At 37.0% G+C, this 22,170-nt stretch overlaps 1 protein-coding gene and 1 pseudogene across 8 annotated transcripts in view; both read right to left on the reverse strand.

Moving 5' to 3' along the window:
- Positions 1 to 22,170, reverse strand: part of DMD (dystrophin) — a 2,057,113-nt gene that overhangs the window by 1,428,816 nt on the left and 606,127 nt on the right. For all 8 annotated transcript variants that reach the window (XM_041741334.1, XM_041741335.1, XM_041741332.1 and 5 more), the window contains 2 exons: positions 1,765 to 1,866; positions 1,530 to 1,637 (listed from right to left, as the gene is read on the reverse strand). In XM_041741334.1, the coding sequence (XP_041597268.1) occupies positions 1,530 to 1,637; positions 1,765 to 1,866 (210 nt within the window). The remainder of the gene's footprint in view (positions 1 to 1,529; positions 1,638 to 1,764; positions 1,867 to 22,170) is intronic.
- LOC121483018 lies at positions 4,828 to 12,871 on the reverse strand (annotated as a pseudogene).

The raw sequence follows: 22,170 nt of genomic DNA on the forward strand, positions 1-22,170 counted from the left end.
GTCTTCCATGAATAAATAAATAAAATCTTTAAAAAAAAGGTGAGGCTATGTCTCCAATTCATGGGGCAAGATCCTCCACCCAGTACCTGCTCAGGAACGGGGGCACTGGAGAGAGCCCTCTGGTTCGGGCTACAGCAGAAGGCCATATGGGTGGTGCTTTGTGGAAGTGAAAAAGCAAGGTCACCTTTGGAGCCCTGGAGGGGATGCTGCTATTCCAGTGGTCCTGGAGGGTGGTGCATCAGTCCAAAAAGGATTATTCTTTCAGCTGAAGATCTAATTGAGTTTTCCTTGCTACAGTTTAGACCTATTTGGAACCTGTCACCCCTTCTTTCTATCCTATTTTTCCTTTTTGGAAGGGCAATGTCTGTCCTATGCCTGACCCACCAGTGTATCTTGGAAGCACATAACTCATCAGGTTTCACAGCTGGATAGGAAGTTGGACTCAGAACGAACTGCACCCAGAGTCTTACCATGTCTGATTTAGCCAATGATGCAACTTTGGACTTTATACTGTAGAGCTGATTCTAGAATCATTTGAGACTTCTGGGGCTCATGGGATGGAATGAATGTATTTTTCAGGTGAGAAGACATGGATTGAGGTGGGGGGGAGAGGGTGGTCCATGAGTGTAATGTTATAGACCAAATTGTTTGTGTTTGCATGTTAAACTCTGCCCCCACATACACGCACAAAATGTCATGGTATCAGGAGATGGGGCCTTTGGGAGGTTATTAAGTTCAGATGAGTTCATGAGGGTAGAGATCCCGTATTGGGCTTCATGCCCTTATAAGAGGGGGGAAATGTGTGAAGGTTGATCAAAAGGTACAAACTTTCAGTGATATAGTAAACAAGTACATTACTTGTTTACTATATACTTGGAATATAATGTACAGCATGGTGACTGCAGTGAATAACAACATACTGGCTATTTAAAAGTTAAGAGAATAGATCTTAAAAGTTCTCATCACAATAAAAAAGCATTGTACCTATGTGAGGTGATGGATGGTAACTAATTGTGGCAACCATTTTGTAATATATACAAATACGAATCATTATGCTGTACTACTGAAACTAATATAATGTGATATGTCAATTATATCTCAGTTTTTAAAATTAATTTTAAAAAAAGATGAGAAAAAGAGACACCTAAGTTTCCTGTCTTTCTACCATGGGAGCACAAATTGTGGTCTACAAATCAGGAAAGGGGTACTCACCAAAAACTAAATCTGCTGGCATGCTGATCTTGGACTTCCCAGCCTCCGTAAGTGTGAGAAATAAATGTCTGTTGTTAAGTCACCCACTCTGTGGTATTCTATTATAGCAGCCCAAGCTGCCTAAGATACTATAGCTGTCTATATTTTAATAAAGAAATTGACAATACGATATAATTGAATAGGCTATGATTTAAGCAAGAACAATGAACATTTGGTTTAAGGTTGGAAAGAATAAAAATACCAAATAACAGGGTTAACATAAACTACTGGTTTTGGAAAAAAAAAAACCCAACTTTTGAAAGCTAAAAAATACATACAGCCAGTTTCTGAAGACTTGATAACACTTCACTTTGATCCTTAAAGCCAGTTGTGTGAATCTTGTTCACTGCATCTTCCTTCTCCGAAAGCCATGCACTGAAAAGGCACTGAAAGAAATCAAATAATTCCGAGAAAGAAAATAGGTAATTACTGCAGTAGATTATCATGTTTTCTTTTACCCATTTAACATCTCACCATGACTTTCACTGATACAATTTCCCCCACATGACTCACCTGTTCTTCAGTAAAACGCTGCCATTTTAGGAGGATGTCTTGTAAAAGAACCCAGCGATCTTCTGTCCACCGACAGATGTTTGCCCATCGATCTCCCAGTACCTGGGGAACAGACAACCCACCATCACATCAGCAAACAATGAATTGTTAACTGAATTTCATTTAAAATTTCAGTACTGATTTGTGAAAGCATCTAATTTCAAGTCTCCTATGTGTACTAGGAGTTGTAAAGGACACCCTTCCTGCTTTGGCTTATGATTACCTGAGCACTATGCTTTTCATTTGTCTTTAGATTAATTCCCTCACTCTTGCAACTGGCACTGAAAAGCAAAGATACTTACAAGAAGTCTGAGACAGTTGTCACACCACTATATGAAGTGTCTCCATGGTAAATGTAAGACAGCGAAGACATAGATATAGAATTAAAGAAGATTTTGCATTGATAATATGCAGAATGGGTATCTTCCTTAGGTCTGAAAATGTATCCTAAAGAAAAAAAGTCCAACTACTAAATAGAATACCTAAAGACCCTTATTTGAAGAAATCCCATGTAATTAGGATTGCTTTAATGTCCTGATTGTAGAAAATTGTTAGTGATTTAAATTAAATCCACATGTAGACTTTAGAAATTATCTGGACTATTCTTACAAAGTAAATTTACTATCTAAACCAATCTGGTGAGAAAAGCATAACATTCTCTGAGTAGTTACTGCCCTATCTCTAGCATGTTACTAATATTTATATGCACACTATTTTAATATGTAACATAAACCAATTATTAGTGGTATGTATATATGTATATATGCATGTATGCATTCACTGGATGCTGGAGACAAATATCTTTATTAAAGACACTACAAAACAATTCTGGTAAACATTTGTTTTTTGAAAGATTTATTTATTTATTTATTCATGAGAGACACAGAAGGAGAGAGAGGCAGAGACACAGGCAGAGGGAGAAGCAGGCTCCCTGCAGGGAGCCCGACGTGGGACTCGATCCCAGGACTCCAGGATCACACCCTGGGCTGAAGGTGGTGCTCAACCACTGAGCCACCCAGGCTGCCCTCTGGTAGACATTTAAAAACAGATTTGCAAACATAATGTTTCCCTTTTCAATCAGCAGCATTCTGGGGGTTTTTGTTTGTTTGTTTGTTGTTTTTTAAAGATTTTATTATTTATTCATAAGAAAGACACAGAAAGAGGCAGAGACATAGGCAGAGGGAGAAGCAGGCTCCCTGCAGGGAGCCTGATGTGGGACTTGATCCCGGAGGCAGGAGCTCAACCGCTCAACCGCTGAACCACCCAAGCGTCCCAATTGGCAGCATTCTGAAAAGACCATACGATAAGACAACACAACTTGAATCAACATTAGTTCAAAATTCTTATATTTTTGACCACATAACTTACATTCCCACATGATAAAACAAGTGATAGTTTCAATCCACATCAATGGATAAACTCCATGAAATGAAAGATTGTGCTGTTTGATAAATCACAATATGTTATGGTTAGATGTATCTGCTCTTTTTTATATTCCTGGTTCCCAGGATGAAAAAAAATCTTTAAATATACATTTCATGTACATAATAGTTTGCATATATCTCTTCCAAAAATACTTTATAGCAGTATATAAATAGGCTACCCACATGTTTAATTTTATAATTCTGCCCCAAAACTATGATCTGTTACATTTTCATAACATATTGATTTTGCCCAACATTAATAAAGCTGAAAAACTGTTGAAATGGAAATGCTTTAGTCTCCTACAATACAAACAGCAGAAAAAAAAAAAACCTACAGTAGTAACATTCATCAGTTGTTTAACCTGAGCGTTGGTCTACTGAAAATGGCAGCTTTTTATCCTCCATGCATGCTCACATCCACACCACCCCTGCACAGACAGGTCAAACACATGGATTCAGACAGTAGGAGGCCACAGTGTGCTCCCTACTGCTCTAATCAAGTGGGAAGTGTATAGCTAAAGATTAACCCCACTAGGCACACAGCTAGCAAACACCTTAAGGCAACCCTTGAGATGAGAGGTTAACCTGCAGAGTGCATTTACTGTTCTAGATCAAATGAGCCTGTGTGTATACATACATGTGTACACAAATCCACGCACACACACATACTTATATACTTTTTTATTCCTTAATCCTCCAAAACATGTCAATTTTTTTTAGTTTAGCTCAAATTACTATATATTCTACCATTTAAGGCAAAGAAATTGTAATAAGAAAGGTCAGAAAATAGGCTTATGTTTATCCAAAAGCATTTCACCTTGCACATGACTGGCTTTAAAAAAAATACATCACTTTAAAGTATGGATGTTGGGGCTCCTTGTTCAGAAGGGAGCCTGCTTCTCCCTCCCCCTCTGCCTGCCACTACCTCTGCTTGTGCTCTCTCTTTCACTCTGTCTAATAAATAAATAAAATCTTTAAGAAAGAAAGAGTGGACATTGATCACCAATATCTAAAAAATAAATCATTTCTAATGATAAACCTAAGTTTTTAAGGAAAAAAAATGATTTGAAGTACAGACACTGGATCTCCAAAATTAAACAAACTTATTTTTTATTGACAAACATGTCTTGGGGTGCAGTGGGAGGACCAGGAAAAGCAAATTCAGAATTCCAGGGAAGCAAAGTACACTGTGGAAAAAAATAAACACGTTTATGAACACTGAAACTTTCAACAAGCACAGTTTCTTTCTTTCTTTTCTTCTTTCTTTTTTCTTTCTTTCTTTCTTTCTTTCTTTCTTTCTTTCTTTCTTTCTTTCTTTCTTTCTTTCTTTCTTTCTTTCTTTTTCTTTCTTTTTTTTTTTAAATCTCATGGCAGGGATGCCTGGGTTGCTCAGTGGTTGAGCGTCTGCCTTTGGCTCAGGGTGTGATCCTGGTCCTGGGATCGAGTCCTACATCAGGCTCCCTGTGAGGAGCCTGCTTCTCCCTCTGCCTATGTCTCTGCCTTTCTCTCTATCTCTCATGAATAAATAAATAAAATCTTTAAAAATAAATAAATAAATCTCACGCAACTCATTTGGAATTTTAAATAAATATGCTTAAATTTATTCACATCTTCTGGTCCAGGCAGAGGTCTCATGCCATGACTCTGCTTGCTCTTGGTCAAATTCACCTATTAGTCTTCTGAAAGGTGTGATGTGAGCCACCTTGTTAGGAAGTTACTTCCATCTGTCTTTTTCATGATAATTGGGACTGGACTGCTTGATCTTCTGATGTTCCTCATGAGACTTCTTCATTAACATCAGACATTCTTTTGAGCCCAGAGAAAGCTGCTTTTGTTGTGCATACAGTTTGAGAAACCTTCTAGCAACAGTCTCCATACAGTCTGGCAGGCCAGACCCTGTACTCATCATACTCAGCACTAAAGCCATCCTTGTCTAATAGGAGATAGCAATGTATTTTGTCAAAATACTAGGACTTCAACTGTTGAAGGTGGCTCCATGGAGGCAGTACAACCCTCTTTAACTCCTTCAATGGGATCTGGACCAGAGTTGGGCAGCTTGGCAATTTCCTCCCCTCATTTTATGGTTTTCTTCCTTTTCTTCAGTTACCTCAATGTTGTGCATTTTAATTTGGTCATTTTCCTTCTGTTTTTAGACTTTTCTGGACTCTCTGTGAGACGCTGAATGGTTTTCTCTCACAGGCTTTGGACACTATAGTACAACAGAACCAAGATTAAGGTTTCCAGAGATGTCCTAAAGGTATTTTTGTCTTGCTGGCCCTAAAAGATACTCGTGTTTTGACTAAAACTGTGTCAACAGTTAGGTCTTGAGTACCCCCTGCCAGCGGGAGTGCAAGGGGAACTGGAGTTTGAATTTACAGCCTGAGGAGGACTGAAGACCAGTCGATGGGTTGAAGGCAGTGGTGGAGGGGGCAGCAGGAGGCCTGCAGCAGATTTTTCAGTGATGGGAGTCAAGTGACCATTTCATGTTGGAGGCATTTGGCTGGTCAGGTGACATATTCAAGGTTTTTTTGTTTGTTTGTTTGTTTGTTTGTTTGTTTTTTATCCATTAAAGGATCAATGAAACCTGAATGTAAAAGCCAATTCTGAGGAGAAGATGCAGCATCTCTACGAGAACATAGAGGAGATTCTGAATGGCTGGTGCTGGCAGCATGCTGAGAGAGATTTAGTTTGCTTGAGAGCACTGCCTAACCATCTTCTATTATTTCACTGTATCTGGCCCATCTCTTTGAAGCTCTTTAAAACCATAATCCTTTAAGGTATATGAGAGGTCTTTAGGATTCGGATTGGCTACCTGTTGGAGAACTGCTCCCAGGTTTCTCGCAGGCCTTCAGGACCGTAAGTATATCACCCTGTCCCTCTGTCACCACTGAGAAATACTGCTGCTACAGTGTATCTTCTGAATAATATTTGCAAAGTTCATGTGGGTTGAGCCTTTCCTCTAAGGCACTGCATCTGAAACAGCTTGAGGCACTTCCAAATTTGCACTCTTTTCCCTACACAGGACTTGATGACTTCTGGGCTGCAGTTGTGGGATTCCTCTGCCTGCATCATTCTTTCTCTATCATCTCATCCAAGTCGTTCATCACACATACTGTAACTTTACCGGGTATAAACCCCAGGCAATTGAGACGGTAGGGGGGCTCCAGAGCTAGAGAATGTTGACTGGATGAGGTCAAAGTTGCCCTGAGGGTGGTCTTTACCCACATTTGACAAACATAAGGGAAGGTGTACCCTTCATCGAGGAGATCTTTTTCTTAGGATTTTTGACAAGCCCTGGGAGCCCTTGGAACTGAACTGAAGGTCAGAAAGGAATCAAATTTGTGTGGTTCTGTTAGGTCTCGAGTGTCCAGATTGCTGTCGTGAGCTTCACATACAGTTGGGTGACATTGTCTTGCCCCAGCCGCCTGCATGACAGCCACCAGCACTGTCCTGCCCCCTGGGCTCTAGCCTCCACGACCACCCTTGGCTGTTCCAGCTTCTGCAGCCACCTCCACAGCCACGGTCATCCTGCTGCTCACCTACCGTCATATACCCAATTACCAATGGTTTTTAGATGAAAAAAAAAATACATGCTGTGATGATTGGTGTGTAAAGGGAATGTTATAAGACAAAAAATATGGATCATTTATTTTAATTCCATTATGATGAACTTCAGAGTCTAAAATTTTTTTTAATTTTTATTTATTTATAATAGTCACACAGAGAGAGAGAGAGGCAGAGACACAGGCAGAGGGAGAAGCAGGCTCCATGCACCAGGAGCCCAACGTGGGATTCGATCCCGGGTCTCCAGGATCGCGCCCCGGGCCAAAGGCAGGCGCCAAACCGCTGCGCCACCCAGGGATCCCGAGTCTAAAATTTTAACTTGTTGACTTTAACAGAAATAAGAAAATTATTTTCCCACAACTCATAGATCTTTACAACGGTAAGTAGCTCAAAATATAGATATGTTTTATTTTGTATAGAATTAGGGCTACAAAAATGTTTATAACTCATATTTTTTGCACATATATTTGGTATCTAACATAAGCCTTGTTATAATTTCTAGCATACTTGATGCTACATGTTTGGATCAATCTACATAGAAGATATTAAAATATGACTCAAATAATACAAGTGTAGTTAGCATCATGAAAAAATCCACCTACTTCTAGGAGGCTTGAAGACTTATCCCATCTTTTAAAAATTGTCTACCCTATCATCTTTTCAAAAAGGGAGTGCTGTGCATGAATAAAGAGTAGGCAATAAACATTTTACTAACAGTATTAAAATGATCATGTACTCATACATTTTGGTCACAAGTGAGTTTTCAGTTTTTCTTCAGAAATGTCAATAAAAACATTATTGCTTTCAACATAATGTAACTGAGTTTCGTATTTTTTTATAGTTTCACTCTCTACTCTTTTTGAATGATGCTAGGTTATGGTAGAAGCCATAGCACTGAAATAATAATGCAAGATAACCATAAATCAATGAATTCAACAATATTAGCCATTTAATCATTACAACCAAGTATTTGGGATTTTTTTTTCTGAAACATATTAGAAATTCTTTAAGCGAACTTCCTAGTGACTACCAGCACACACCAGTTAAAATGGTATGTAACATATCTGTTAACGGATTAATTGTGAAAATATTAGCTTCAGAGAAAATCTTACCCCTTATAGCCATAAGCCACACTATCTGCCTGATTTGAGGATAAAGATGTAAAAGGCCAAATTGTGGGATGCTTATTGCATCCCTTTGACCCCAGTGGGGATGAGAGTCAAATGTGGGAGAAACACACTCAAACTGAAGCACCATCTTCATAAATGAAAGAAAATGTACTGAGACTTCAAAACAGATATAGCATAGTTTCCCTAGTGTCTGCTGAATTAGCATCTTAAATTTCTAATCTCATAGATTGATGATTACAATTTATTAATTTTAGTTGGACATCCTATCAAACAAATCCAAATAAAGACCTAGATTCCTATACTGGATTCCTTAAGGTTGTTAATTTCATAGAAATTCCATAATATACTACTGTGATACCCTTAACCATGTAGTTTTTTTCACTATATGAATGAGTCACAAAAAACTAATAATAAATATTGTTAGATACATAGTCAACCTATTTAAGAAAACTATTTTAAGAAGGGCCTTTGGTAGTCCAATAATAATAGATAATTTTGATAATTCATTGAAGCCTTATAATTCAGCCAATCCCATATTTATTTAATTTACAGTTAATGAAAGTCTTTCATTCATTCATTTATTCATCATGAATCTGTCCAAATAACAGATACTTATTGGGCATACAGTGTGTCAAAACTGAACAGAATATAGAAGTTATGGGCTGATAATGCTGCTCTAAGAATTGGGCTGCACATGCCTCTTTGAGTCAGTAATTTTCTGCCCTGTGGGTAAGTATCTACTAGTGCAATTGCTGGGACCTAGGGCAGTTTTTTTTAACTTTTGGAGGAGCCTCCATACTGTTTTCCTAGTGGCTGCACCAGTTTGCATTCCCAGCAACACTGTAAGAGGGTTCCCCTTTCTCCACATCCTCAACATCTGGTGTTTCCTGTATTGTTCATTTTAGACATTCTGATGGGTGTGAGGTGGCATCTCATCATGGTTTTGATTTGTATTTCCCTGAAGATGAGTGATCTTTTCATATGTCTGTTAGCCGCCTGTATGTCTTCTTTGAAAAAAATGCCTGTTCATGTCATATGCCCATGTCTTACCTGGATTATTTGTTCTTTGGGTGTTGAGTTTGAGAAGTTCTTTATAGATTGTGGCTAATAACCCTTTATCAGATGTGTCATTTGCAAAATCTTCTCCCATTCTATCAGTTGCCTTTTAGTTTTGTTGATTGTTTCCTTCTCTGCGAAGAAGCTTTTTATCTTGATGCAGTCCCAATAGCTCATTTTGCTTTTATTTCCCTTGCCTCCAGAGACACGTCTAGTAAGAAGCTGCTATTGCCAAAGGTCAAGGAGGGTGCTGCCTGTGTTCTCCTCTAGGATTTTGATGGTTTCCTGTCTCACATTTATTTTATTTTTTTAAAGATTTTATTTATTTATTCATAGAGACACAGAGGGGGAGAGAGAGAGAGAGAGAGAGAGAGAGAGAGAGAGAGAGAGGCAGAGACACAGGCAGAGGGAGAAGCAGGCTCCACACAGGGAGCCCGACGTGGGACTCAATCCCGGGTCTCCAGGATCAGGCCCTGGGCTGCAGGTGGCGCTAAACCACTGTGCCACCAGGGCTGCCTGCTGTCTCACATTTAGATCTCAGCCATAAAAAAAAAAAAGAAAAAGAAATCTTGATATCTTGATTTTGCAATGATGGAGCTAGAGTATATTATGCTAAGCAAAATAAGACAGAGTCAGAGAAAGACAAATACCATATAATTTCATTCATATGTGGGATTTAAAAAACAAAACAGATGAACATAGGGGAATGGGGCATAAAAGAGAGAGGGAGGCAAACCATAAGAGACTCTTAACTATAGAGAACAAATTGAGGGTTGCTAGAGGAGAAGTGGGCAGGGTTTGGGCTAAATGCATGATGGTTACTGAGGAGGGCAATTGTTGCGATGAGCACTGGGTATTATATGTAAGTGATGAATCACTAAATTCTAGACCTGAAACCAATTTTACCATACATGTTAACAGACTAGAATTTAATTTAAAGCTTGAAATATAAAAAAAGTTATGATGAGCACTGGGTGCTATGCTCTATGTTGGCAAATTGAACTCCAATAAAAAAAATTTTTAAAAAGTTATGGGCTGGGCTATGTCTCCTTTTTTTTGCATCTACATTTTTCCTTAGAAACATTTATATCTAATGAGAGAAGATGTTAATTGAAAGATCCATAATATGAAGTGTAGTTTCAATGAGTTAAGGACAGAACTATTCCAATATGTACCTATATGTACATTTTGAAACATTTATATCTTAAGTTTTTATTTAAATTCTAGTTAGTTAATATACAGTGTAATATTAGTTTCAGGTATAAAATATAGTGATTCAGCACTTCCATACATCACCCAGTACTCATCACAATAAGTGCCCTCCTTAAACCCCATCACCTATTTCAGCCATCCCCCCAACCACCTCCCCTCTGGTAACCATCAGTTTGTTCTCTATAGTTAAAAGTCTGTTTCTTATTTTGCCTCTCTCATATTTTCCCCTATGATCATTTATTTTCTTTCTTAAATTCCACATGAGTGAAATCATATGATATTTGTCTTTCTGATTGACTTATTTCCCTTAACATAATATTAACTAGCTCCATCCTTGTTATTGCAAATGGCAAGATTTCATTCTTTTTGATGGATGAGTAATATTCCATTGTGTGTATAGGTGTGTGTATGTATGTGTGTACCCCACATCTTCTTTATCTATTCATCATTCAATGGACATTTGAACTGTATCTCCTCAAAATTCATAGGTTGAAGTCCTATCCCCCTCTACCACAGAATCTGACTGTATTAGGTGACAGGGCCTATATAGATAGGACCTATACCTGAGCATTTTAAGTTAAAATGAGGCTGTTAGGGTGGGATCTAATTCAATCTGACAGGTATCCCTATAAAAAGAGGAAATATGGATACACAGAAAAACATCAGGGACATGGGGGCACATAGGAGACACCATGTGAGGATGCAGTGAGAAGATAGCCATTTGAAAGCCAAGGAGAAAGGCCCCAGAAGGAGCCAAACCTGATACCTTGATCTTGGACTTCAAGCCTCCAGAACTGTGAGATGAAATTTCTGTTAACTAGGTTACCCAGTTAACAGAAACTGGGTTACCCAGTCTTGGGTATTTTGTTATTGCAGCCCTAACAAACTAATAAAAAAGACATATTTAAGAGACACTGATTCTGTGGCATGGCACAAAATATGTCACGAAACTAAAGTTGTTGAAATTAAAGATATATTTATTACAGGTGGAAATTTTAGAAAATACACTTCAATTACTAGGGTAAAATTATTTAAAATTGTTTAAATAGAAGATATTTTTAATCATTCATTGATTCAACTTCCAAAATACATAAATGCTATCACTTTGTAATTTTATGTTTTATGTGGGGAAGATACAAGTATTTCAAGCTAAACAACTTAGATTTAAGTGTTAGGTTAGTCAGTTGCTTGGATTACAAACATGTATGTCTTCTCAAATTACAAAAGAATTTGTTTTAATATTTAATTATTTTTGAGAGAGAGAAAAGAGCAGACAGGGGTGGGGAGGAGCAGAGGGAGAAGGAAAAGCAGACTCCATGCTGAGCATAGAGCTGATGCAGGGCCTGATCTCATGACTCTGAGATCATGACCTCAGCCAAAATCAAGAGTCAGATACTCAACTGATTGAGTACATCACAGGTACACCACAAATAAAAAAATAAAAAAGTTTAAATACATCATTTTCTTATAATGACTCTGGCAATTCCTTGAGGGTTGTTGTTGTTGTTGTTGTTGTTATTATTATTATTATTATTATTATTATTATTATTATTTTCCCTCCTCCCAAACAAAACCAAGTGACTTTCAGGAAATTTGTGGCTACATCATTTCCTTTCTCTCAAAGAAAATGATTATTTTCTTACCAACCCCTTAAAGAATTGCTAAAATATTAAACAAGATTATGTATTGGAAAGCAGTTTTAATTTGAACTGAGTTACATAAGTGTTGATAGTTATTTACATTTTGTTTGATCATTGTGTTTACCTCAAATCTTCCAAGAACCAGCAAGGGTCATCTACTTTACTCTACTCATTCTAGAAAGGTACTTATTAAATCTTTACAAGTAGTTGTTTAGACTTGAAGTATATTCCTGTTTAAGGATTTCCAACACAAGAGAGTATTCATAGCCTTTATTAAAACATTCTACTGCTTTAACCTATCTTACTCTTAGAAAACTCTCAATGAACTGAATCTAAATCACTTCTGTTATAATGTGAGCATGATGCTTTTTACTCACCTCAGTTAAATTAGATAAGTGAATTAGAAATTGCTTGCTCATATGCTATACATCTCTGCCCACAGGTAGATTTTTGTAATGCCATATGCACAAATGTAAATAGATGTACACAGTGCTCGAATTTATGGACTTATCTGGTTATTACTTAGAAATATTGGCTCTAATTTGAATTACAAAGAATAAAGCTAAGCAACTGGAAGATTATCAGTCAGCTCTATAATCACTCAAAGATGCTGGTTCCTTTCATTGCCTAAAGGGATGTAACAAGTCTAAGAGACTGGATCAAATGGGATTGACAGAAAGCTAAATAATTTTTTTTAAGAATCACTACATTAGGATTAGAAAACTTCTCTAGAGGAAAAAAAGTGTTTCTCTGAGTTTTCACTTAAGTATATGAACCCTTTGGGCTCTTAGAAGTAATGCATATTTTTGTAAAGCTATGTAAACATTATGTACATAAACAAAAATGATTATAATGTCTCATGAAGCGATAAGAAGAAATTAATTTTTATTTATGTTCTCATTTTGTGTCAGCAGTGAGAGAAGCTAACGGTTGGTTCACTTACTCTAACATACTTTCATGGGCTAAATCACAACTCCATTATCATCTTATGCTTAGATCCGCAACGGGGATGCTCTCCCCTCCCATTTAATTACCATCCCATTTCGTCATGCACACCAAGTACATTTCTCATCTAAGTTTCTCTGTTTGGTTGAGTTGGTTTTTCAAAACAGAAGTGAAAAGTTGCTATCAGAGGAATATTTGGATAAAGGCAACTGATTCTTCATTTGGAAAGTAAAACTTAAGTATCTTGACCCTTGAATATACTGAGGCCAGGGATAGAATGTAGGAGCCGAACTGTGCCCAGCAAGACTGGCATGAAGAGATAAAGTGTTCCCAGGAGTATGTCCACTATGAAAGGAACACTTATGTGCCATGGACCACACAATGCAGCAGCAACTAGGATTTACAAGAAAAGGAGTCAGCAAGCAGCCCATGTCATAGTCATTTGATTTTAGTTTCAGACTCTGGAATATAGTTCCCAGCTAAATGAATTTTATGTGTGATGAGCCTTATGAAAAATAACATTTCTGGATTTTTGTTTTCTTTCCTACTTTAAATACATAGCAAGTTAAAAAGGATAAGCAAGTTTACCTCACCAATGGTGAAATGGAAATACCATCGAGTAACTCATTGAAAGAAATAAAATAACACCCATCCTGAGACTAAAACAAGGCCGAGTACTAATGACTAATGTTTAGCCAACTCTATGAGTCTCTTCTCAATTTTGCTGTTTTTACAAACTGCTAACCAAAGCAGCATATTATAAAATGGCATGCCTTATATCTTCACTGTCTACCATATGGTCCAGGGTGGAAAAACATGTCCTGATGTACTGGGAAGCACTTATTGTAGGTTTCCCTGAAAAGATCATTCTTACTCCCTTTTAACTGATCCTGCAGTACTACCTGACTGATCTCAAGGAACCTGTGAGGGTATACTTGCCACTTCTAAAGGTACAGTTTACAGGTGACACCCAGACACTGAGATGAGTTAAGTAACTTATCTGAGACCACGGAGGCCACAGGATTGAGTTTCTGCAGTCTGACCTCAGATCCATCTGACTACAAGTCTGTGTTCTTTTGTGATGTCCTTTACTCAGTGGAACAGACAACATTCAGTATGCCTTGTAATGTGTGCTACATAACCAAGCGAGATGTACAGATGCTGAGTTGTTTTTGAGTATTTTCATATTTCATTTTTGCAGAAGTTTGACTGGATTGAACTATACATTTTATCTAACCTACCTGACAAGGGTGTGAAGCCTAATGTTATAATTTAATCTAAATTTTTTTTGACATTTTACCTCCCTATTTGTTTATTTTTCAAAATCAGAAAATACACTCCTAGATCAAGAAATGTGCTCTTTTCCGAAGTCTTATTTTTCAAAGGTAAGCATGACTGTCTTGATTTGTTAATGAAATTTTGTCTTGGTGGTTATGCTAAAAACATAGTGAGATTTTTAACATGAAGAAGCATGTTCCCCTGTGCCTTTACAGTCACTTCCATATATTATTTATTTTTACAAGTTTATGAAGTGCTAATGAATAAACCTGGAAAGGCTCGTTTGTTGTTGCTGTTATTATTTGCATGAAGGCTACTATGTAATGTTCTGTGGCAGCTTAATAGACTCTGCATTCTCCAGCTCCCACCATTCAATTGGGATACCGGAAAATAAAGAGCAGGAGTCCTAAGGAGCATTCCAGCACGAGTATGTCTATGCCAGGGTTCACTGCATTCCTGGGCATTCTTTGGTATTTTAAGGTTTTACGTTTCCTGATTGTTTTATTCCTCACAGTCTCTGGTCTTCTTGAGGGGAGCCCTTTACCATTGTACTTAATGTAAAACATGAACTTCACATAATATAGAAATATCTCAGAGCTCAATACCACCACTGTAGTTACTGATACAGGGATTTTCTCCTAAGTATTGTCTTAGAACCTTTTTGTTCTTCCTTCTTCATGAAATACCTGCCAACCAGTCATTTATGACAATAACAGAGCTATTCATGGTAAATTTGAAGAGCCAGAAGAGGTGAGAATCACAAGTGAAGCTTTGTCTTCTCCACCTCAAGTTCTAGATCTTTACCACTTATAATGGACATTACTCATACAGCAGACTCCCTGAATCTGCTCAACTGATACACATCACCAGGCCTGAAGTACAGATTGCTTGAATTCTTGTCCCAGTTCTACCATTGCCCAACTTAGTAATATCTCTCAGCAAACACATAATTTTATTATGGTTTAGATTTCCCACTAGTGAAAGGGAAATAGAAGTATCTGGGCTGGTACCCTCCTAGCCAGGTCACTGTTAGGGTCAGACAGGTCAACGAATGTGAAAATGCTCCAAAAACTGTGATAAATTATTGAGAGCTTGTGACTGGTAAACATTCAGAGCTTAATTGGTAGAAAATTAGCTTTTGTTTCCAAATGTGATAAGTCTACAGCATAACAGAATTTTAATACAGAATATAGCAAAACATTTCAGCATGACACTCAAATAACTAGTGTTTCATATTTTACTTACAGTCTATTATGGCTTATCTTTTATACAAAAGTTGAAAATATTTTTCTTTTAAATTATAAGCCAGGAACATAATCTATTATGTGTTTTATTTGGAATCAAGTGAGTGAAAAATGAATATCCCTCTATACTTCATTCTAACTACACATTGAAATACTCTACTTATAAGAAATCACAAATTCTAATGTGTATGCATAAAAAATGCACAAAATAACCTAAGTATTAGAGAATGGAGAATAATGGGGACTGTAAATAAATGGAGAGTTCATGCTAAAGGTGGCAAAGCTATTTAATTCTTACTGAGGTTAATATTCAGAACAGGCAAAGGATTACCAGATCATTTGCTTTTCCAAAGACGCTAGACATTTATAGTTTTATATTACATTTCCTAAACTTCAAACATTGGTAACTAGTAAAAGCATTATTTATTAAACACCATGTCAACACCATTATTAAACACCATGTAAACAGAACTTTATTTGAATATACTTGTAATTTTATTTTTTATTTAAATTCAATTGGCCAACATATTGTACATACTTAGCTTCCAGTGTAGTGTTCAATACTTGTAATTTTAGATACAAAACACAAATTCCTAGAAAGACACAAGCTACTCATACTGACAAAAAAAAATAAGTCTGGAAAATGGAGAAGAAACCTGAAAGTCTAAATGAAAAATGAAAAGTCTTATTTAAATATATTTAATCTTTCATTTAAAACTTCCCCAATAAAGAGAATTTATGGACCCAAAGGGAGAATTCTAAATCAAATCTTAGCAAATGTTAGCAAAGATATCTAGCAACAGGGCAGCCTGGGTGCCTCAGTGGTTTAGCACCGCCTTCAGCCCAGGGCATGATCCTGGAGACCCGGGATCAAATCCTACGTCAGGCTCCCTGCATGGAGCCTGCTTCTCCCTCTGCCTGTGTCTCTGCCTCTCTCTCTCTCTCTCTCTCTCTCTCTCTCTGTGTGTGTCTCTCATGAATAAATAAATAAAATCTTAAAAAAAAGAAAAATGAAATTTTAAAACGATACCATTTACAACAAAAACATAAAAAAATCCAAAAAATGAATAAATGAATAAATATCATAGAAAGTCTAAGACCCACTATCCTGGAAACCATAAAACATTATTAAGAGAAAAAAATAAAGGCCTAAATAAATTAAAGGCTATTCCATATTCATGAATTTAAAAACTTTACATAATAAAGATATTAGTTCACTACAAATTAATCCATATAGTCAATAAGCCCCAGTTATAATCCCAGCAGGTTTGGGGGCAAAAACAAGCTGATTCCAAAATCTATATGAAAACGTGAATTAACAAAAATAATCAAGATAAATTTTTAAAAGGAAAGAACAAATGTGAAGGGTTTACATTAACCAAGACAGATTTACAGTTTCCTTCAGCTTGACTAAACTTTGATTATATGCCCCTTCTTTTTCTCAGAGCACTGGGACGCCTGGGTGGCTCAGTGGTTGAGTGTTTGCCTTCAGCTCAGGCGTGATCCTGGAGTCCCAGGATCGAGTCCCACTTTGGGCTCCCTGCATGGAGCCAGCTTCTCCCTCTGCCTGTGTCTCTACCTTTCTCTGTACCTCATGAATAAATAAATAAATAAATAATCTTTAAAAAATCTGACAATACCGGGATCCCTGGGTGGCGCAGCGGTTTAGCGCCTGCCTTTGGCCCAGGGCGCGATCCTGGAGACCCAGGATCGAATCCCACGTCGGGCTCCCAGTGCGTGGAGCCTGCTTCTCCCTCTGCCTGTGTCTCTGCCTCTCTCTCTCTCTCTCTCTCTGTGACTATCATAAATAAATAAAAATTTAAAAAAAAAAAATCTGACAATATCAAGTACTGATGAGGATGTGAAGCAATTTGTACCTTTACTCACTACTGGGAAACTCTTTGCAATGCCTATAAAGCTAAATATGCATATCCCCAGTAATTTCAATCTTGAGTATATACTCAATACAAAAGCATACATAGTTTCACAAAAATACATGTACAACTATGTTCATACCAGCATTAATTAATATGATCCTAACTGGAATCAGCCCAAATTTTCTGAACAGTAGAATATATAATTAAACTATATATTCACAAAAACGAATACTATCCATCCACAAAAATTAAGGAACTAATGCTATAAGCATCATGGATCAAGTCACAAACATGACACTGAGTTAAAAATGTCAATTACAAAACTATATATTATACAATTGCATTTACATTAAGTTAAAAATAAAACTATTCTGAGGCATTATAAATCAGGATAGAGGTTTAACTTTGAGGAGGTGTGAAGTTTATGACTGATACAGCTCGATAGGACTGTGTCAATTGTTGGCAACATGTTATCTTCTTTTTTTAATTAATTTTATTTATGTTCTCATTTTGTGTCAGCAGTGAGAGAAGCTAACGGTTGGTTCACTTACTCTAACATACTTTCATGGGCTAAATCACAACTCCATTATCATCTTATGCTTAGATCCGCAACGGGGATGCTCTCCCCTCCCATTTAATTACCATCCCATTTCGTCATGCACACCAAGTACATTTCTCATCTAAGTTTCTCTGTTTGGTTGAGTTGGTTTTTCAAAACAGAAGTGAAAAGTTGCTATCAGAGGAATATTTGGATAAAGGCAACTGATTCTTCATTTGGAAAGTAAAACTTAAGTATCTTGACCCTTGAATATACTGAGGCCAGGGATAGAATGTAGGAGCCGAACTGTGCCCAGCAAGACTGGCATGAAGAGATAAAGTGTTCCCAGGAGTATGTCCACTATGAAAGGAACACTTATGTGCCATGGACCACACAATGCAGCAGCAACTAGGATTTACAAGAAAAGGAGTCAGCAAGCAGCCCATGTCATAGTCATTTGATTTTAGTTTCAGACTCTGGAATATAGTTCCCAGCTAAATGAATTTTATGTGTGATGAGCCTTATGAAAAATAACATTTCTGGATTTTTGTTTTCTTTCCTACTTTAAATACATAGCAAGTTAAAAAGGATAAGCAAGTTTACCTCACCAATGGTGAAATGGAAATACCATCGAGTAACTCATTGAAAGAAATAAAATAACACCCATCCTGAGACTAAAACAAGGCCGAGTACTAATGACTAATGTTTAGCCAACTCTATGAGTCTCTTCTCAATTTTGCTGTTTTTACAAACTGCTAACCAAAGCAGCATATTATAAAATGGCATGCCTTATATCTTCACTGTCTACCATATGGTCCAGGGTGGAAAAACATGTCCTGATGTACTGGGAAGCACTTATTGTAGGTTTCCCTGAAAAGATCATTCTTACTCCCTTTTAACTGATCCTGCAGTACTACCTGACTGATCTCAAGGAACCTGTGAGGGTATACTTGCCACTTCTAAAGGTACAGTTTACAGGTGACACCCAGACACTGAGATGAGTTAAGTAACTTATCTGAGACCACGGAGGCCACAGGATTGAGTTTCTGCAGTCTGACCTCAGATCCATCTGACTACAAGTCTGTGTTCTTTTGTGATGTCCTTTACTCAGTGGAACAGACAACATTCAGTATGCCTTGTAATGTGTGCTACATAACCAAGCGAGATGTACAGATGCTGAGTTGTTTTTGAGTATTTTCATATTTCATTTTTGCAGAAGTTTGACTGGATTGAACTATACATTTTATCTAACCTACCTGACAAGGGTGTGAAGCCTAATGTTATAATTTAATCTAAATTTTTTTTGACATTTTACCTCCCTATTTGTTTATTTTTCAAAATCAGAAAATACACTCCTAGATCAAGAAATGTGCTCTTTTCCGAAGTCTTATTTTTCAAAGGTAAGCATGACTGTCTTGATTTGTTAATGAAATTTTGTCTTGGTGGTTATGCTAAAAACATAGTGAGATTTTTAACATGAAGAAGCATGTTCCCCTGTGCCTTTACAGTCACTTCCATATATTATTTATTTTTACAAGTTTATGAAGTGCTAATGAATAAACCTGGAAAGGCTCGTTTGTTGTTGCTGTTATTATTTGCATGAAGGCTACTATGTAATGTTCTGTGGCAGCTTAATAGACTCTGCATTCTCCAGCTCCCACCATTCAATTGGGATACCGGAAAATAAAGAGCAGGAGTCCTAAGGAGCATTCCAGCACGAGTATGTCTATGCCAGGGTTCACTGCATTCCTGGGCATTCTTTGGTATTTTAAGGTTTTACGTTTCCTGATTGTTTTATTCCTCACAGTCTCTGGTCTTCTTGAGGGGAGCCCTTTACCATTGTACTTAATGTAAAACATGAACTTCACATAATATAGAAATATCTCAGAGCTCAATACCACCACTGTAGTTACTGATACAGGGATTTTCTCCTAAGTATTGTCTTAGAACCTTTTTGTTCTTCCTTCTTCATGAAATACCTGCCAACCAGTCATTTATGACAATAACAGAGCTATTCATGGTAAATTTGAAGAGCCAGAAGAGGTGAGAATCACAAGTGAAGCTTTGTCTTCTCCACCTCAAGTTCTAGATCTTTACCACTTATAATGGACATTACTCATACAGCAGACTCCCTGAATCTGCTCAACTGATACACATCACCAGGCCTGAAGTACAGATTGCTTGAATTCTTGTCCCAGTTCTACCATTGCCCAACTTAGTAATATCTCTCAGCAAACACATAATTTTATTATGGTTTAGATTTCCCACTAGTGAAAGGGAAATAGAAGTATCTGGGCTGGTACCCTCCTAGCCAGGTCACTGTTAGGGTCAGACAGGTCAACGAATGTGAAAATGCTCCAAAAACTGTGATAAATTATTGAGAGCTTGTGACTGGTAAACATTCAGAGCTTAATTGGTAGAAAATTAGCTTTTGTTTCCAAATGTGATAAGTCTACAGCATAACAGAATTTTAATACAGAATATAGCAAAACATTTCAGCATGACACTCAAATAACTAGTGTTTCATATTTTACTTACAGTCTATTATGGCTTATCTTTTATACAAGAGTTGAAAATATTTTTCTTTTAAATTATAAGCCAGGAACATAATCTATTATGTGTTTTATTTGGAATCAAGTGAGTGAAAAATGAATATCCCTCTATACTTCATTCTAACTACACATTGAAATACTCTACTTATAAGAAATCACAAATTCTAATGTGTATGCATAAAAAATGCACAAAATAACCTAAGTATTAGAGAATGGAGAATAATGGGGACTGTAAATAAATGGAGAGTTCATGCTAAAGGTGGCAAAGCTATTTAATTCTTACTGAGGTTAATATTCAGAACAGGCAAAGGATTACCAGATCATTTGCTTTTCCAAAGACGCTAGACATTTATAGTTTTATATTACATTTCCTAAACTTCAAACATTGGTAACTAGTAAAAGCATTATTTATTAAACACCATGTCAACACCATTATTCAACACCATGTAAACAGAACTTTATTTGAATATACTTGTAATTTTATTTTTTATTTAAATTCAATTGGCCAACATATTGTACATACTTAGCTTCCAGTGTAGTGTTCAATACTTGTAATTTTAGATACAAAACACAAATTCCTAGAAAGACACAAGCTACTCATACTGACAAAAAAAAATAAGTCTGGAAAATGGAGAAGAAACCTGAAAGTCTAAATGAAAAATGAAAAGTCTTATTTAAATATATTTAATCTTTCATTTAAAACTTCCCCAATAAAGAGAATTTATGGACCCAAAGGGAGAATTCTAAATCAAATCTTAGCAAATGTTAGCAAAGATATCTAGCAACAGGGCAGCCTGGGTGCCTCAGTGGTTTAGCACCGCCTTCAGCCCAGGGCATGATCCTGGAGACCCGGGATCAAATCCTACGTCAGGCTCCCTGCATGGAGCCTGCTTCTCCCTCTGCCTGTGTCTCTGCCTCTCTCTCTCTCTCTCTCTCTCTCTCTCTCTGTGTGTCTCTCATGAATAAATAAATAAAATCTTAAAAAAAAGAAAAATGAAATTTTAAAACGATACCATTTACAACAAAAACATAAAAAAATCCAAAAAATGAATAAATGAATAAATATCATAGAAAGTCTAAGACCCACTATCCTGGAAACCATAAAACATTATTAAGAGAAAAAAATAAAGGCCTAAATAAATTAAAGGCTATTCCATATTCATGAATTTAAAAACTTTACATAATAAAGATATTAGTTCACTACAAATTAATCCATATAGTCAATAAGCCCCAGTTATAATCCCAGCAGGTTTGGGGGCAAAAACAAGCTGATTCCAAAATCTATATGAAAACGTGAATTAACAAAAATAATCAAGATAAATTTTTAAAAGGAAAGAACAAATGTGAAGGGTTTACATTAACCAAGACAGATTTACAGTTTCCTTCAGCTTGACTAAACTTTGATTATATGCCCCTTCTTTTTCTCAGAGCACTGGGACGCCTGGGTGGCTCAGTGGTTGAGTGTTTGCCTTCAGCTCAGGCGTGATCCTGGAGTCCCAGGATCGAGTCCCACTTTGGGCTCCCTGCATGGAGCCAGCTTCTCCCTCTGCCTGTGTCTCTACCTTTCTCTGTACCTCATGAATAAATAAATAAATAAATAATCTTTAAAAAATCTGACAATACCGGGATCCCTGGGTGGCGCAGCGGTTTAGCGCCTGCCTTTGGCCCAGGGCGCGATCCTGGAGACCCAGGATCGAATCCCACGTCGGGCTCCCAGTGCGTGGAGCCTGCTTCTCCCTCTGCCTGTGTCTCTGCCTCTCTCTCTCTCTCTCTCTCTGTGACTATCATAAATAAATAAAAATTTAAAAAAAAAAATCTGACAATATCAAGTACTGATGAGGATGTGAAGCAATTTGTACCTTTACTCACTACTGGGAAACTCTTTTGCAATGCCTATAAAGCTAAAT

This window comes from Vulpes lagopus, chromosome X, assembly GCF_018345385.1.
Source record: "Vulpes lagopus strain Blue_001 chromosome X, ASM1834538v1, whole genome shotgun sequence".
Lineage (NCBI taxonomy): Eukaryota > Metazoa > Chordata > Mammalia > Carnivora > Canidae > Vulpes > Vulpes lagopus.